Source organism: Neovison vison, chromosome 14 (genome assembly GCF_020171115.1).
Source record: "Neovison vison isolate M4711 chromosome 14, ASM_NN_V1, whole genome shotgun sequence".
Taxonomy (NCBI): domain Eukaryota; kingdom Metazoa; phylum Chordata; class Mammalia; order Carnivora; family Mustelidae; genus Neogale; species Neogale vison.
In genome coordinates, this window is record NC_058104.1 from 15557740 (window position 1) to 15575634 (window position 17895).

At 57.0% G+C, this 17895-nt stretch overlaps 1 protein-coding gene across 2 annotated transcripts in view; it reads right to left on the minus strand.

Annotated features, from left to right (window-relative positions):
• Positions 1-3545: 3545 nt before the first annotated feature.
• Positions 3546-17895, minus strand: part of CALN1 (calneuron 1) — a 377799-nt gene continuing 363449 nt past the window's right edge. For both annotated transcript variants that reach the window (XM_044233874.1, XM_044233873.1), the window contains exons 5-6: positions 15981-16137; positions 3546-3686 (exon numbers count right to left, since the gene is read on the minus strand). In XM_044233874.1, coding sequence (XP_044089809.1) covers positions 3559-3686; positions 15981-16137 — 285 coding nt within the window. In that variant the 3' untranslated portion in view covers positions 3546-3558. The remainder of the gene's footprint in view (positions 3687-15980; positions 16138-17895) is intronic.

Here is a 17895-nt window from a genome sequence, read left to right on the forward strand (position 1 = left end):
GGTCACGCCCTTGCTGTTCTGTCACGGTCCCAGGGAGGCGACCGGCTACGAGTTAAGAGCAAAACTCTCGGATTTATCACCTGAGTCTGGACCTGAGCCTAGAGAAGGCCTTTGGAAGAAAAGAGAAATTCCCCCCCCCACCCCGCATTCTTAGATACGTCACTCTCTGATTCTGTAGGGGGGAGGCGGGGAGGGTCACTCTGATTCTGTAGGGGGAGGCGGGGAGGGTCACCAGGTTCTTCTGGCTGAACAAGGAGAGACCACGTGTGTGAAGTCGGAGACTGGAACAGGTTTGGGGACAGGACACGTCTCGTGCACATCTCGTTCTCGCAAACCAAACACCTAGAAAGTTCTGAGGCCTCTGGGCGTGCCTGAGCCCACACGTAAAACTTCACATTTCTGGCTCGTGGGAGAGCATCTAAACAGGCAAACAGATGCTTTTAAAGATTGAAGCTTAAAATATTTTCTGCCTTCCAAATGACATTTCTGCCTTTTGGCCCAGATGAAGGGGTCCTTGCTCCCTGGGAAGGGGGGTGGGAGGCGGGGCGGGGAGAAGCCAGCGGCTCTCAGGGAGCCCTGTTCTCCCGAGCAACGGCAGGGCGGCTTCACCACGCCAGGAAAGGCAGAGGAACCGGCCGACTTCGAGGGCGTAGTTACTGCCCCGTGGGACATGGACGCACGGACTCAGGCTGCGACCAGGCAGAGCCCGTGTTCCTTGAGGAAACGTTCCCTGTTTGCCTTGGCGAACTCGGGCTGCAGTGCAGGGGCTGCCATGGCAACATGGTCCCCCACCCCCTTTCCTTCCCCAGATCCGTCACGTGGGACCCACACACATTCTGGAAGCCACTTCTAATAGTTCCGATGCTGGGTCCTGTTTGGGGCTCTGTGTGCGTCTGGGGTGACAGCAGACCGCTCCTTGTGGGTCAGGGCCTACGTGTGTGCCTTGTCCCCCTAGCAAAATGCCTCCCCGGTCACCACCTGTGTGGTCTGGGGGGGCACCCGTTCTCACAGCAAGAATGGGGCGAGGGCCCCGGAGCCTGGCAGAAGTCAAGCTCGTAGGCCTTACAAGGAATCCCAACCCCTCTGACAGACTGTCCAGGCAAAGCAGCCACGGGTCACGCCACAGGGATCAACTCTTAGCGCCCAAAGTCTCAGGAATGCAACCGGGTCTGGCCTGTCCCCCCACACTTTGGCAGCCGGGTGCCCTGTGTCAGACCCCGGGGCAGGGCCCCTCCAAGATCGTGCTACAGCTTCGGTGTTGCCCTCTCTCTGCATGAGGGCTGCGTGCTGCTCCCGTCCCCGCGGTGTGGGACGGGCTGCTTACTGGTCACTGGGGGGGGGCAGGGTCCTCTCCAGGGAGGGGATGCTGAGGCCTTGATTGCCGCTGCCTCTCCAGAGCTCCTCCTCGTCCCTGTCCCTGCCTCCTGCCTCCAACCTCCTCTACGCCCCCGACCTCTGGGGACCCCGTTCTCTGGTGAGTGGCAGAAGTGCGTGCGGAGAGCCAGCCTCTGGAGAAGCCCCGCACTCCCCTCTCGTGGGGCAGGTTCCGTTCGGAGTCATGCCCGGAGGCCTTTATCCCATCTACTTTGGGGCCCAGGAGGACATGGTCTAGTGGTCCACGGGCTCCTTCCTGTCCAAGTCCGGCTGGGGGGGGGGGTCAGGGAGGTAAACTGCTCTGGGCAAAACTAAAGAAGGTGTCTTACGTGTCAGTGCTGTATTCGGACCCGTCCTCGTTTGGGCGCCGACCCTGAGGGCCGTGGTCAGTCGGGCAGGGGGAGAGAGAGAAGAGGCAGGTGTGCGGTGTGCACCAAGGCAGGGCAGGGTGGGCAAGAGGGACAGGCAGGCTCCTGCCTTCCTTGGCCTGGCTGTGCGGGACCTCGACCCCCCAGCTCTGGGAACTCACCCCTGCTCTGTCCTGCACACTATGGCTCAAACCCTAGTTTGACTTGTGCTCGTCACTGAGGGACCACCGTCTCTCGCGGTGGGGGGTTCCCGCGGTCGCCCCCGGCTGCTGCCTGGGGCACTTGCCGAGGTGAACCCTAAAAAGACCCTAAAAGGACAAGTCAGAGAAGGCAGTGGGGAGAAAGCTGGGGGGGGCACCAGGGGGACGGAATCGGGGACACCCACCACCCAGGACGACTCTGGGCCCTCAGCTCTGAGGGAGGGGGAAAGAGCGAGCTGGAAGAGCGTGTCGCCTCGGGACGCAGCGGAAAGAGAGGAGCAGGACAGTCCCGTGACGGACGTGGAGACCCGAACTTGGCAAGTACAAAGGGAAACATCACATGGGAAGACCACGGGCTCGGTTGGCTGTGCCGCTGGACCCCGCACCGGCGGCTGGCGGGTGTCCGGGGGAGGCCGGGCAGTGCCGGACCTGAACATGCACCCCGGAACCCCGTCTTGTCCCCAGAAGTTTGCCACCACCGGTAGCGGTGAGTCACCTCTCGTGCGGGCTAAGCTGATTCACATCTTTGCGCTTCCTCGTGAAGTGGTCACTTGGGGCACCTGCGTGCTGCGGGGGGTCACGCAGTCGCTCCGCTGTTCGTCTGTGCGGCGCGGACTGTCTCTCTCGGGGCAGACGAACGAAGCAGAGTTGAAGACGAGAAGCGGGGAAGGGGCTCCGGACCTGAACTTACGGGGCCTTGTGGCCGGAGATGGGCTCCGGCTCCGAGCCCAACAGCAGGGGGTGGGCTGCACCACCGCCTCCCCCTGGTCTCGGTCCTGCCCCGCACCCCCCCGGGCTACCCGGTCCGCCCAGGAGCGGGGATGCGAGTCGGGAGGACAAGCGTGCAGCGGGCGTTAGCGGTCAGGAAAGAGGGATGTCGCCCAAGAGGAAGACCGACGTATGTGCCAGTCCGCGTGTCTGGACAGATGCCCGTGAGCAGCTTCCGTGTCCGCGGAGGGCAGCAGGGGGTGCCCAGCTGGGAGGAGGGCGGGGGCTCTGCAGGCTCCGGGGTGCTGGTGCGCGGGGCTCCAGGAACAGAAAGCCAAGTGCGTGCGGCAACCCAGCATCCCCGCCTCTGCCTGCAGGGGTCCTGCAGGAGAGGCAGGGGGCTCAGAGGCGAGGGTGTGGCCTGCGCACGACCTGGCACTGCACCCCCCCGTCGATGGCTTTCCCCTTGTGCCTTTGGGGGGCTCCACGGGGTGCAGGAGGCAGGCCAGGGTGGGGTGGGCAGCCCCCCGTCCCGGAAGTCAGCCCCGTGGGGCAGAGGGTTCCCCCAGCCGGGAGTCTCCTGTTGGCCCGGGGGTGGGGCTCGAACAATGGGGCCCGTGGGCGCCGCGCCCTGGCTGTCGGGGCTGCCACTGGAAACCCCCGAGCTGAGAAGTCTGTCCGTCTGCAGAGTCCTAAGGGGTGGTGCGCGCAGTCCCTGGAACTCCTGGCTATTTTATTGCATTGGGAAGGAAACCCTTAAAGCGTGTAAGACAGCCCTTTTGTGTCCCTGCCACGGGGATGGAGCGGGGGAGCGACACCGGCCTCGGGTGCCGCTGGGAGCCGCTCCGGGCACGCAGGAGCCGGGTCCGCGCGGGCCATGCACATGCAGGCCGGGCCGGGCGCCGCGGCTACTCCATGCCGCTGCGCAGGATCTGGTTGGCGGCGATCAGCATGACGCTGATGATGAAGGCCATGGCGAAGGCGCAGATGAGGCTCTTGCGGACGCACGTCTGCCTGTTCTGCTTCTGGGAGTGCACTGGGGGGCGGGGGAGAGAAGAGAGGGACACGGTGAGACAGGCCAGCCTCCCCCTCCACAAGCCCACTTCCTGGGCGGGAGACCGGGCGCACCCACGATCCCGTCCGGGACCGGCCCCCCAGACTGGACATGGCCTCTCCTGGCAAATGGGACGAAATGGCGACACTTCTGTCACAGAAAACCCAGGAGAGCTGTGAGGTTCAGAGGGAGCGACAAACCCCCAGACACAGTGGAGTTACGGGGACTTTCTGAGTGAGGAAAGAACGTAACAATCCGGGGTGTCCCCAAAGGCACCACCCGGCTTTACTTTGTTGATTTCCGCCGGACACGGGCTCCTGTCCGAGTCCCCGCTGCAGGCAGAGCGAGGGCCAGATGCTCCTCTCCCTGTGTGCACCGGGCTGGGAGCCACTTGTCTTCCTGGCGTCGTCCTTGGGGACTGCGGGGGGACATGACTCTTCAATGGCTGTGGTAGGGCTTCAGACGCGCACACCGGGGGTTCTGGAGCGGGGTCCCTATTGAAGCAGCATCCATGCCCGGGAAACTTGTTAAAAATGCAGGTGCAGGGGCGCCTGGGTGGCTCAGTGGTTTAAGCCTCTGCCTTCGGCTCAGGTCATGGTCCCGGGGTCCCGAGATTGAGTCCCATATTGGGCTCCCCCTCTCTCTGCCTGCTTCTCTGCCTACTTGGGATCTTTCTCTGTCAAATAAATAAAATCTTTTAAAAAATGCAGGTGTTCAGGCCAGGCCCCATCCCAATGTACAGAATCAGAAAGGCCAGAGAGGGGGTCAGTCATCGGTGTTTAACTGGGTGACTCGGCTGAAATCCAAGAAGCGGAGACCACATGGCCCATGGACAGGACCAGTGAGGAGGAGGGAGGGAGGCACAAAACCCTCTCAGACATTCCAGAGACGGGGTGTCACTGCCCCATGTCTGCTGCACCAGGGTGTCTGACCTTGGATCCTTGTGTTCTCTTAATCCCTTCTGTTGGGCTGGGTCTTGTGCCACCACTTTGATAAAGCCCTTGAGAAACCACCAGGAGGTCTGAACCCATGGGAAAGTCACAAGGACCGGAAACAGGTAAGTGGAAATCACTAGAAGGAACGTCCTTGACAAAGCGTGCGGAGGAAGCACAGGTCTCTTTTCCAGGCATGGCTTCCCCGGCCGGAACTTCTCTTCCTCCTTGTTCTTCTGGGGGTCTGCACCTCCTGCCTTTCCCATCTGTCTGTCCGTCCGTGGTCTTTGCACACAACTTACCACTGAGCATGTGGCAGAAATCTGTGCCCTGGAGGCAGGTGGGAAGCCGCGCACGCCGGAGCCACGCACCAGATCAGCCGCGTCGGCGCCAGCTGGGAGTCCGATGTGCGTGTGAGGTCTTGGGTCCCGCGGCAGAACGACTGACTCAAAGCTCTGGGAGCAGAAGGTGGGAAGTCATGAATTCCTCGGTTCTCCGGGTGATTAGGGAATCGCTGGGTCCCGGCACCAGAATTTTCGATTCAGCAGGACTAAGTGGCATCAAAGAACCTGATGGAGTTTGAGTTGCTGGGGGGCCTGAGGCGTGTGCGTGTGTGCGTTAGGGACCTAGGGCAGGGAGTGTTGGGAAAGATGGTTCTTCAGAATCAGATGATAAGAAACCCAATACCAGGACAGGAGAATATTTTCAGATCACCTTCTGTTTTGGAGAAGGGGTCCTTCAACCTTCGCAGACCTCCTGCAGAGGGAAAGTGGTTTTCCTCCCGGTCAGATTATGGCACGGAGGGAGCTGGGGGTTAGAAAAAAATGCAATTTCCCTTCATGCTCCTCACAGTCTCTCGGCAGGAAAGAAGATAAGAGCAAGGTCATGGTAGGGTCCACATGCCTTTAAAGAACCAAAACCAGGGTGTCTGGGTGGCTCAGTGGGTTAAGCCGCGCTGCCTTTGGCTCAGGTCATGATCTCAGGGTCCCTCTCGGGCTCTCTGCTCAGCAGCGAGCTTGTTTCCCGTCCTTTCTCTGCCTGCCTCTCTGCCTACTTGGGATCTCTGTCAAATGAATAAGTAAAATTAAAAAAAAAAAAAAAAAAAAGAACCAAAACATGGTTCAATTTCAAGTACATCTTCCCTTTGGCATTCAGTGGCTCCTCTGAAATCCGTGGAAATAACAGGGAAGAAGTAGGAAGCCCATGAGGTTTCCAAGGACAAACAGAGCTTGCCTGGAGGGAAGGGGTCTCCGGGGCTCGTCAAGGGTCTCTCAGCCAGGAGGGTTTCTCCAGCCGCGTTTCACAGACACCCGAGGCTCCCTGGGGCAGCCCTGGGCTCACACTCCCTTCTTTCTGCCGCCCTCTCTTCCTGCCTCTTGTTACCTTTAACTCTCGATCCGCGGGGCTTTTTGCTTTCCTTGGGTGATTGCGGAGCATTTCTGGTTTGGTTCTCGACTTGCTGATCAGGTCTGGGTCTCAGAATCTTAAAAATTCTTATCTGGGGGCGCCTGGGTGGCTCAGTTGGTTAAGCTGCTGCCTTCGGCTCAGATCATGATCCCAGCGTCCTGGGATCGAGTCCCACATCGGGCTCCTTGCTCGGCAGGGAGCCTGCTTCTCCCTCTGCCTCTGCCTGCCTCTCTGTCTGCCTGTGCTCGCTCCCTCTCTCCCTCTCTCTCTGACAAATAAATAAAATCTTAAGAGGAGGAAGAAACTTTCCTGGGTGCAGAGCTATGCCTCCCCCAGCCCCTCCAGGAACGGACGAAATGTAAACCGGTGCCCACGCGCAGACGGGAGAGACGCCGTGGTGTTGGGGAAGGAAAAGGACCAAAGCAGAGAATAACCCCAGGCTGCGGAAGGAGCGCATCTAGCACGTTCCCGGACCGATTTATTCTGCGCAGCTCCTCGGCGTGAAAACGCTCCTGAAGGCAGTCATCTACCTTTCTGTCGTGAGGGCTGGAGAAGGCCAAGAAAAATTGTGTGATTACGGGAGGGAGAAATTTTTGGCTGAAGCCGGTCTTTGTGAAGGACGCTCGGCAAACAAGGTCACAGGCAACACGATTATCCCCCAGGAGAGCGGCTGCACCTCTGATCTGAAAACCCTTCAAAGCAGTGGGAGGGGAGAGAGAAGGAAGGAGAAAAGGCCTGGAGAACCCAACAGTGGGTACTTGGGGCCATGCAAACCGGAATCCAGACCAAAGTCCTGCAAACGGAGTGGCGGAGTGACGCGTCCCGCTCGGTCCCTAGCTTGGAAACTCGTCACCCTTGAGCTCCTGATTCAGCCTCTGTGCCTGGATGAGGGTCCTGGGCTCTGCAGCCCTCGTGGTGCCCTCGGCCTGTGCCGAGCACAAAAGGAGCGACCTCGGAGCCAGACCCGCGTCTGAATCACGGGTTAGGTAGCGGGGGCGCTGGCCAGTGGGGTGTGTGAGCGTCAGCTGACAGGTGAGCGGCCTGAAGCTCCAGGCAGTGAGGTCCAAGTTCATCTGGCAGTGGTGGAGGTGGGGCTTGAGCCAGGCCGGACTCTAAGACCCAGGTTCAAAACCTCTGCACAAACTCAGTCACCTTGATCTTCTGCTCCGCGATAGGAAAAGCCAAAGGGAAGGCGCGTCGCCTGCTGCGGGGGACGGCCCGCCGCGCGCTCGCGGGTTTGCTGACCGTCACTGGCGGCCGGCTTTGGCGAGCGGACGTGTGCATCGTGCTGTAGTTTTGGGGTTTCTGTGTCCAAGCTTTGCATCCGCGATGAGACTACAGGGCAGCCGAGGGTGAACTACGAACCCGGCTTAGGGCTTCTCTTAGCCACCACTCAGGAGCAGCCCCCGGCAAGTGACTGAGCTTCCTGAGCCTCAGTTTCTCTCTGTCCAAGGACCGAGTGGTAACCACTCTGCCGGTGTCAAGAATTATCTCAAAGATGAATGAGCCAATAAAAAAAGGTGAAAGCTGCATCCAACTGAGAATTGCTAAAGAAACGCAAGACTTCCTCCTCTCCCCTCGGGGCGGCAGGAAAGGTCTGCTCGTTTTTCTCCTGTTCCCGCAGCCTCCAGCCCAGGCACGCATGTCCCAAAACAGCCCTCCACCGTGCTCCCTTCCCTCCTTACCCGGCTCCGGGCTGCCCGGAGACTCCCCTCCCCGCAGCGGCGCTCCGGATGCACCACCCAAGCCCGCGGCCGTTCTGCGAGGGCTTCCTGCCGGAGCGTGCGTCCCCCTGGCTCCAAGGCTCAGCAGGGAGGACCCCAGGCCACCTCCGGCCCCTCTCCCACCTCTGCCTCCCTGCCCAGCGAGCTCCCCCACACGGACTCCGCCTGCTGCCCGAGACTCCGGGCACCTGTTTTCGCCGCTGGGGGGCCGCTGCCCTCCCCCGCACGTCTAAGGGGCTTACCGCGGACTTCAGGACATCTCCTGAAGGACGTCTCCTGAACATCTTGCTCTCAAAGAGCCTGATCCTTTAACACTTTTTGTAACAGCCTAACTCCCAATAGTCACTCATTTCTCACGGAGATGGCATTCCCGTACCAAGTACCAGGGACACTCAGTCCATCGCCACTGCCTAAATCTGGAATGCGTTCACCACCCAAAAAGGGGACCCCACGCGCACCAGGAGTCACGCTTCACTCCCGCCCCCCGGCCCCTGGCAGTGCTGCTCAGCTGCTTCTGCTCTGGGCGTTGCAAGTACATTACACACTGCGTAGCCTTCCGTGTCTCCTTCCACTTAGCCCGGCCCAGGCACAGCCGCGGCGAGCGTTCCCGCTTCACTCCTCTGTGCCACCCTGTCCTGTCGCTGCCGACGGATGCTGGGGCTGTGTCTGTTTTGGCGATTGTGGTTAATGCCACTAACACACTCGGATCCGCGGTTTTGCGTGGACGTGCCTTCGGCTCTCTAGGGTACGCAGACCTAGGAGTCAGATTTCCGGGTCAGACGGTAACTCTCTTTGAGGAGCCTGAAACTGAACATGAAAATGGCACGAACGCGTCATGCGGCTGGCGATCCTTTCTGTGTCTGTCTGTCCGTCAGGCCCGGCGCTCCCTTTCTCTGCTCGTGGCTGCCAGGGCAGGCACCCCAAATGCACACGGGGCTGGCCTGTGAGCGGGGGAGGCTGACACACAGGAGGACGGAGAAGCAGGGTCCGCAGTTTTCTTGAAAGCTGGTTAGCAGGTCCCCAGCTCCTGCAGAGTCCTGGCTGCCATGGCAGGACCCGGGTTTGCGAATCCAGCAAAAGGCCGTTCCTTTTGCTTTCTCTTCCTCCCAGACACTCGTGCTGTCCACTCGGCCAATGACAGGCAGTGGTGACTCCTGGATATTCTCCTGGAGACCAGAGTCTGCACGCAATTTGCCACCGACCAGCTGGGTGACTCCTGGATATACGGGGCTCATAACCCCTCTCGCTTCATCTCTTCGAAATGGGGCGGCGCGTCTGGAGGCGCCGACTTCCCAATGAGGCAAACCAGAGTCCGAACGATTCTGGCGAATCACCCGAACACAGACCTGTGGAAGTGATGTTTCTGGCCGGGAGCTGGGGGCTCAGAAACATTTTCACTGTAAAACCCATCTTAGGTGGTTCTCGCCGTAAGCCAGACCTGCCAGGTCTGGGGGCTATTCCCACTCTGTGAGCGTTCCAGGCCCAACATTTTCTGATTTTATGAAACTGAATATTTCCAGGGCCAAAGGGGGTACTAATTAAGAGCTTCTGCAAGAGGCTTTTCTGTCCATCAGAGAAATCCGGGACGCTTGGGGACTCCAGGTGAGCCCTGAAGGCGAGCGGGACGTGGTGGTCTCTGAGGGAGTAGCAGGAGGCTGTTGCGTGATGCCCCAAAAGGGGAACAGGGGCCTCCTCTCCTGGGCTGGGAGCTGGCTCCTTCCTTACCATGAAGCATCTCGGTTTCCAGCCACCAGCTGTGTCTTGCTTTGAGGGTTCACCGTGCACCAGGGGTTGCTTTGGCCTTTCTAAACGACCTTTCTTCTTCTTAGAACAAAACCTGTCTCTTGGTTCGGGGATCCGCACCTCTCCCCAGTGGAGCTCCCCATGCAGCATCTCACCGTTCCCGCTGCGCCAAGCCAGACTGGCCAGGGCGAGCGAGCCGAGCTCTGGGCACACGGGCCCAGCACGACTGGTGGGAGCTGTTCTCGGAATGGGGTCGAGTCTTCCGGGAGACAATCCTGTCCCTTAGGGGAGAGCCAGCCTGCCCAGGAACGAAGGTGACAGAGAGGAAAGGACAGAGTTTGGGAGCGAGAATGTGCGAGGCTGGGGCTGGAGGGAGGAGGGGGTCCTTGAGCTCTTTGGATCCGGGTCAGCCAAAGCTCATTCCTCTGACGCCTTGTATGATCTGAGCCGGTGCGCCTTTTATTTATCTTTTTTAAGTTTAAGCGGCTCTGGGTTGATTTTCTGCTACTTAAAACCAAGAGTTTTGACCAGTACTTTTGGGAAGTCCAGTGCTGGCAATGAGGCCTCTAGCAATCAGCGAGTCAATCAACGAGTCAAGAATGTCCAAACCCTGCAAATCTGGTCCCTGTCCCAGATGCCTTCCAAATGCCCGCGAAGACGCGGCGTCTAGCGGTGGGGCCTGCGACGTCTCCGGGAAGACGCCTGACAAGGACGGACCCGGGGCTGGGACAGCCCGTTTTGGTTTGGTTGTTGGTTTTGAGTGTTTCCTACCGTGTGAAGCGTCGTACAAATCACTCTCCTGCGAGACCTCGCCTCGTCCTCCTAACAACCACACGCGGTCCCGCTGCGACTCCCATTTCTCGGATGAGGAACATGAAGCTCTGAAGAGTTACCAAGCGTCTTGGCAAGGGGCCAAATGCCTGGGGCAGCGCGGGGCAGCCCGGGGCAGCGCGGCGCAGCTTTCCAGCCGGGCTCGCTCAGGGCGCAGAGCCAGAGCTCCGCACCTCCCGGCGTCTGTCCGAACCGGCCTCGGCTCTCTGTCCGGGGGCTCAGATTCTCATCCCCCTGCACTGATGGCCCCAGAAAGCTTTCCTCCACGACTGCCCAGGAGGATTCCTGGAGAGAAGAAAAATCCCTTCCCTTCTGAGGCCACAAATCTCTTTGCAGACCGTGTCCTCTCTTACTGCCGGCCACGGGCCTCGGCTACACTGTAACCTCCTCCTTTCCCCAAGGAGAACGGGGTTTATTTAAGGAAAGTCGTAGCACTGGAGACAATGCGAGCAGATGGTAGAGATGACATCTTCTGCCCCCTTCGTTCGAATGGGCCTGAAATCCCCACTGCGCACAGCCCGGTGACGGGGCAAGGCTCGCCATCTGGGTGTGCATTTGACATCCTGCGAGGAATCCTGGGGCTTCAGCAGCGACGGCCGAGCTGGAGACCTTGGGTTTGGCGCAGATTCTTTCTGACCTTCCAGGGAGCCCAGAAATTGTTGAATCTGGATGTCACCATCCTTGTCCAAACTTTGCATTGGACGGATGAAGAAAAGAAGGCCCAGAGAGTTTTTAAGTAACTTACCCAGGGTCGAGGCGCCTGGCTGACTCTGTTGGTTGAGCGTCTGACTCTTGGTTTGGGCCCAGGTCATGATCTCGGGGCCAGGAGATCGAGCCCCACATCAGGCTCCGCACTCAGCAGGGAGTCAGTCTGCGTGAAGATTTTCTTTCTCCCTCTGCCCCTCCTCTCACTTCCTCTCTCTCTATTTTTCTCTCTAATACATCTTTAAAAAACTAGTAACTTGTCCAGGGTCACGTATCTGGGAACAGACCCACAGACCCACACAGGGATGCCTCGGGGTCCGCCTGGCCCGTGTCACGTCCTTGGACATTCGTTGCTCTGTCCGTCATCCCATGACGGAGCGGCGCAGAGCCGTCCCGCCAAGCCTTTCCCAGAAACTATTGATTCCCCCGTTGATGATTTGGCTTTACTTCCTTCTGCTCTGCGTGTTGTCAGAATGTCTAGAAAAATCTGACAGCTGGTATTCCATTTAGACACAACATTTGGGGGACGTGTCTTGAAAGGGCTCACCCAGTCTTGCTGCACTTCTCCCCAACTTCCAGCGACAGGATGAAGAAGGAGTAATGATGGCGTGCCGTTCTGCAAGGAGTCTGCAGCGCCCCCATCTGGCTGAAGGGCCCAGAGGAACCCATGAAGAGGCCAGGGCAGGACTGTGTCAGAGAGCCCCCGGTTCAAGTCCTTTCCTGTGATTTGACTTTGGACAAAGGACAGCACTCGGCCGAGTCTCACTTTCCCCCTCTCTACCAGTCGGGCCGCAGAACTACACGCACAGGTCAGCTGCCCAGGTTAACAAATTCCCAGCGCCTGGCCGGTAGGACAGCTAGGTCCTCCCGGCCCTTGACCTCCTGGACTGTATCCTATGAGTTAATCAGTAAACATATGGGAAGCGGCAAGTCCAACTTCATATACAGTATCATTTGTTGCGGGAAGCCTGCGTACGGATCTGGTGACCGGCAGGTAGCAGATTCAACCACGACACTACTCCGTTTCACATGTGCCAGCAACCAGAACCAAATAATGAAACAGGAATTTGCCTCTCGGTGTCCCTGAGCTTCTCCAAATGCAGCGTGTCTGGTGATTGATCCTAAGGGGCGGAACAGAAGCACAAGGGCCTGAAACTCTTGGGGAGCCTGGGCGGTGGATGCGCACCGTGGGAGTCCCAGACTCTTGTATCTCACGCACTTTGGTGGACACCAACCTATTTATCCAAATGGTTAGAACACAAATCGGGAACACAGACACCTTGGAACGCTGAGCATAATTTGCGTGAAAAGAGAATTCAAACAGATTGCGGGGACAGGGAGTGCCTGAAAGTCACGCCAGGTATGCTCCCGGGATCGAGGCCACACGGGCTGCAGGCTACGGGCTGTGCTGGAGAGGCCCTGACTCATGGGTGCTCCCAGAGCACCGGGCACGGTGGGTGACAGCCAGTCAGCTTCCTGACCCAATCCGGGTAACGTCTCATCCAGAAGTCAGGTGTGTGAAGAGAGGAAAGGTGCCCCTTGGAGCCCTCGAATTGGATTCTTCTAGTCTCTTCCCTGCCTTAATGAGGTTTTCTGTAGGTGCCTTCCACACACGGCATGAACCCCCACCTCAGAGTCTCCGGGAGAACCCGGAAAGCTTCCTTCTGTGGAGCCTGGAGTCTCATCCTGTTGTCTCCTGTCCTTTCCCGGGAGAAGATGGAAAGATTCCTTCTTGCTGATGATCACGGAGCTCTGTCTTCCATAAAGACAAGGCAGGCCAGAACGTGTGAGGAGCTGGAGTGTGTGCGTCTGTGCGCGTGTGTGTGCGCGTGTGTGTGCGTGTGTGCCCGCGTGCCTGTTCATGCACATATCTGTGGTCTGCGTTGGCCTAAAACTCAAACAAGTGAAGACAACAACATCAAGCCAAAAGGAAAACGAAAAGGAGAAAAAGAAACACAGAAACCTCTCCCATCATGGGGCCGCACCCCCCTGGGCTCCTGGCCCATTTCTCCTTTACGTTTCCATTCATAGGGAAGGAAATTTGCGTCCTGACTCAGCAGACAGAAACGGATCCTCTGTATAAGCCTCAGACCCGGGATCTATAAAAGCGAAAGCAGAGTCGTGATGTAAAACGATGCTGCTGGCACATGGAAGGTCTCCTGCCCTTGTCTCACTGGCTCTGTCACACGGATTGTGCAAATCTTGGGGTCTTGACCCTAACCTTGCTGTGCTCTGAGCTGTTTGATGTGACCTTCTTTAAATTCCCCCTCTGCCACACAGCATCTGCTTTTTTTTTTTTTTTTAAGATTTTTTTGACAGAGATCACAAGTAGGCAGAGAGGCAGGCAGAGAGAGGGGAAAGCAGGCTCCCCGCTGAGCAGAGAGCCCGATGCGGGGCTCGATCCCAGGACCCTTGGATCATGACCTGAGCCGAAGGCAGAGGCTTTAACCTACTGAGCCACCCAGGCGCCCCCAACACAACATCAGTTTCACTGACAACCTCCTTCCTTGCTCAGAGACAGATGTGCCCTTTCATCTTTTTAAGGCAAAGATCTACACTTTTAGGTTTTTTCTTTCTGAAGGATTCCTTCCTCTGACACAAAGGAGGGCCAGACTCCCAGTCCCCACGGATCTGCTGGCAGCCGTCTGGCTGACTCGCATGGGTACGCACTTGCTGCAGCCAAGTTTTAAGAAGAGCAGGAGAGAAGCGTTCCCTGGCTGGGAAGGGAGGAGGTCAAGGCCAGCCATGGGGCCCCAAATGGACTCTTCTAGTCCTAGGGCACTGGGGGGGACCTCAGTGCCTATGTGGCATCTCTTCCAGGACAACTCTGCCCATAAGCACAATCAAGGAAGCCCCTTGAACAAGGAGAGGGCTCCAGGCATTAAATAAATCCACCAGTGACTATGATCCTACCCAAGACTGGAAAAAACCTGACCACAAAGCGATGAGCTTGCATTTGGGGTCAAGCATAGTAATATTTAAAATACAAAACACACACAGAAAACAACTGTCTGATGTGAACACAAGCAAAGTGGATTACGTAACCAAGGTCGCACAGGTTATTCCAAAAAGCAATGTTATAAACCGGTGTTTCTTTTACTAAATAAGACCACAAAGTTTAAAGCATTTAGTGCAGTGACTGGAACTTATCAATCACCACTCCCCACCCCGGGGCCCCGGATTCCGAAATGAGGGCTGCTGTCTGCGCTCTACGTCCGCATCAGTTAAAGCAGACGCGGGGAGACCTCGATTCGGAAAACTCCCTTCTCGGTCGCTTCCTTTACTGACGTGTGAGCGCTTGGACCATAAAAAGACACTGCTTAGAGTTCAGATGACTTCCCCGTGCACAGTCTGACCTTTCCCAAATTACTAAGACGTGTGGCATTTCTCTGAACAAAACAGTGATCCACAAATGAAGGCGCTTAGGAAAACGAAATGCCCAGAAACACGCTTCCCACCACCTCAGGAGTGTTTGCTGGAGCCCCCGGTGCTATTATTTGAACAGGGAAAAACCAGACGGGACCAGGGGAGGCCGGTGACAACGTAGCCCAACTCCCCCCCCCCCCCATCTCCGCCTCCCTCCCCCACTCACGCTCCCAGTCATCCTGCCGCCCCCAATCCTGCCATAAATGGCCTTGACTATGGCCGTCCCGCTCTCCGTGGCACCCACTCCAGATAAAGCCACCGACGCGACAGCCCAGGGGTCGTGCGCGCCAAGACCGAGGCAGCCTCTGTACCACCACCTTTGCCATTCACAGCAGTTTCGGAAAACTTAAATTTGAAAGTCTTCAGAAGGGGCCTTGCTCTCAGGTTGATGCCCCTTCCCACCCAGCACGCCTGTTTCCCAGGCTTGAGTTCATCTGGTCCCGTCGGGGCATGAACCAGGAACGTCTCCTCCCGTTTCCTCTCGTCACAGGCTCTGATCCTGCACACGAAGCCGCCCAGACAGGATTTGGGGGAGCGCAGCGCTGAATGAGCCGCTGTGGCCACCGGGACCAAGCCTGCAGACTCCCTGCCCAGACAGCCCAGTGCTATTCTGCTGGCCACGGGACAGCTCACCCACTGTGGACACTGATTCCTTTAAGCGTTCAGAAAAAACAACAGAAAATAACAGTTTGACCTCTAAGAAATCTCCGCACCCACACGTGGAAAATGGCCGGTCGCCGATACCCTGTTTTAATCCGATGCAAAAAAATTCTTCGATGCATCGGCATTGTTGCAGCAGTTCTGGTTTTCAAAGTTGGAAAGAGGGATTCAGTTCTTAAGCTTCCCTGGAACGTTCTACTAATTAGGGGATCGGGTCAATGGTTTTTTTCTTAAGTTTCCTTTCCTGAGTCCCCCACAATGGCCTCTCATGGGTCTCTATTTCGGCCCCAGGAAAACCTTATTTCTTTGAAAACTCCGTGGTTAAGTTTACAGTCATTTCACGGACAGGATCTTCCTAAGCCGCGCCTTTGGGCAGCAGAGCACAGAGGTCAGCTACTCCTCAGGGTCCTGAGAGTGGGGGTAATTATCCTGAAGCTTCTAGACAAGGATGGGCCCTCAGAGAAGGCCGTCCTGGCGGCCGAGATCACCCAGTGAGCCACCGGACTCAAGTCGCCACCAGCATCGGAAGGCGTGGTGGTCGTCCAGCAGACGACCGCGGAGCGACCACAAAGCTGAACATTCAATCCCAGACCTCAGAGGACCCCGGGAGGGACGACATGGTCGCTAGTGACAGGGTCACTAGAGGTCCTGCAAAAGTGCAGGGTTTGGGGAAAAAACAGAAAGAAACTAAATGACCTGCGGCGTCTGTGCAGCAAGAACCCCGTAGCCTCATTCCCGGGGTCTCGACTGAGGCACTGCAGCCCGACGGCAAGCACGTTCCATCTGCGGACGACACGGCAGCGTCCGCCGAGCCCGGCCGGGGAGGGAGCCGACGCGGGGGCACCTACCTCCCTCAAACTCGGTCTGGCAGCTCTCCGACGTCTCCTGCAGGCTCTCCTCCTCGTTGGTGATGATGTTCTCGATGTCCTTCATGGTCAGGTGGTCCCGGAAGGCGTGGTACAGGATGAGCTTCAGCTCCTCCAGCGTTATCCTCTGCATGTCGAACTGTGGGGACAGACAGGAGTGAGACGGTCCCAAGAGCCCAGCTGGGGCACAGCCCGTGGCCCGAACACCCCGAGCTCCTCTCCTGGCACTTCTCCCAGCCTTGCGGGGCAGCTGATGAGCAGTTTCTCCGGCACATGCAGTTCTGAGCATGTGCGGGAACTTGGCAGGGGACCCCACGGGGACACAGCGGGTGTGGCACCCGCCGCAGCGGGAAGTCCTGGAGAAGATGCCACTGGCTCCTTTGGCGTCCCACTGGCACAGCATCTGTTGTCCCCCACACACCCAGCGCACCTCACATGCTCTGGGGTTGTGTCACACGTCAGACAATGCCTGTGTCTCTAACGATGACAAACCTCCCAAGAAGCCACCATTTCTGTCCTGCTCTACATATACATATCTTGTCTGGGCCACCTGGGCAGCTCAGTCGCTTACACGTCTGGCTCCGGGTCAGGTCATGATCTCAGGATCATGGGATCCAACCCCCCTTTTGGTACACAGTCAGCTTCTCTCTCCCTCTGCCCCCCCCCCCAATAAATAGATAAATCTCAAGGAAAAGTACATACTTTGTTCTAACAAGATAAAATGCAAGTTCAAAGCCATGTTTATCAGGAAGAGAAGCAAAGGGCTGGTGTAGCTTCCCCTGCCCTGAGGAGAGGATTATACTCTCTCTCTCCATCTCTATCGGGTTTGGTCCTATCGCTTTCTGGGCCGAATGAATGTGAGAAGAAGTCATGGATGCCACATCCAGGGAAAAGCTTTAAGAGCCATTATGCGGTTCAGCCAGGTGCTCAAGTGCAGGAGACCCACAGACACCCCACGCAGGGAGGCGATGGGGGAGAGCCCTCCGTCACGGTCAGTCACAAAGACTCAGGGCTTGTTTGCTAACCTGTTTGAAGCCAATAATACAAAAATTAATGCACGGAAGTGGGAGGCTACCCTCACGAACTTTCTAAAATATCACGTTCCAGCACCAAGTGGTGGGAAATGAGAAAAACGTTACTGGAGGCTAGAAAGATAAAGACCCATGTACGTCATGCGGAAACTCAGCATTCAGGAAGTCGTCGCCTGCGAGGGCTTGAAGGACATCTATGTGTGAAGGCAGTTAGTGGCTTTAGGTAAGAAGTTTGGGGAACAGCAACGGTTGCAACTGGTTGCAACTGGTTTCCTCTGACAAGGTGCCTCAAGACAAAGTGAGCTCAGCATGAAAGACATTGGACAGAGAAAGACAAAGATTATATGATTTCACTCATCTATGGAATCTGAAACCAACCAACCCACCCCAAACCCCTAAACTCACAGATACAGAGAACAGAGTGCTGGGCTCCAGGTTTGGGGGTGGACGGCGGGTGACATGGTGAAGGGGGCCCGAAGGTACACACGTCCAGCTATAAAATAAGTGAGTTCTGGGGACCTAGCGTACAGCATGGTAACTGCGTGGTATTGCATATTTGAAACCAGAAGTATAGGTCATAAAAGTTCTCGTTACAAGGATGTGTGGGGATGGATGTTAATTCAGTTTATTGTGATGGTCTTTTTGCAATATATATAAATATTGAATCATACACAAGAAGCTAACATAATGTTATATGTGAATTGTATCTCAATTTTTTTAGAAAAAATTAGGGAAAAAAGAGAGATGAATTCAGGAAAGAATTGTTTGGTTTGCAAGCCAGGAATAGAGAAACCCAGAAATTCCTGGTCTTACAGAACAGAAAGAAGCAATTGTTTCTCACTTTCAACTAGGAAGAGATAAAACTG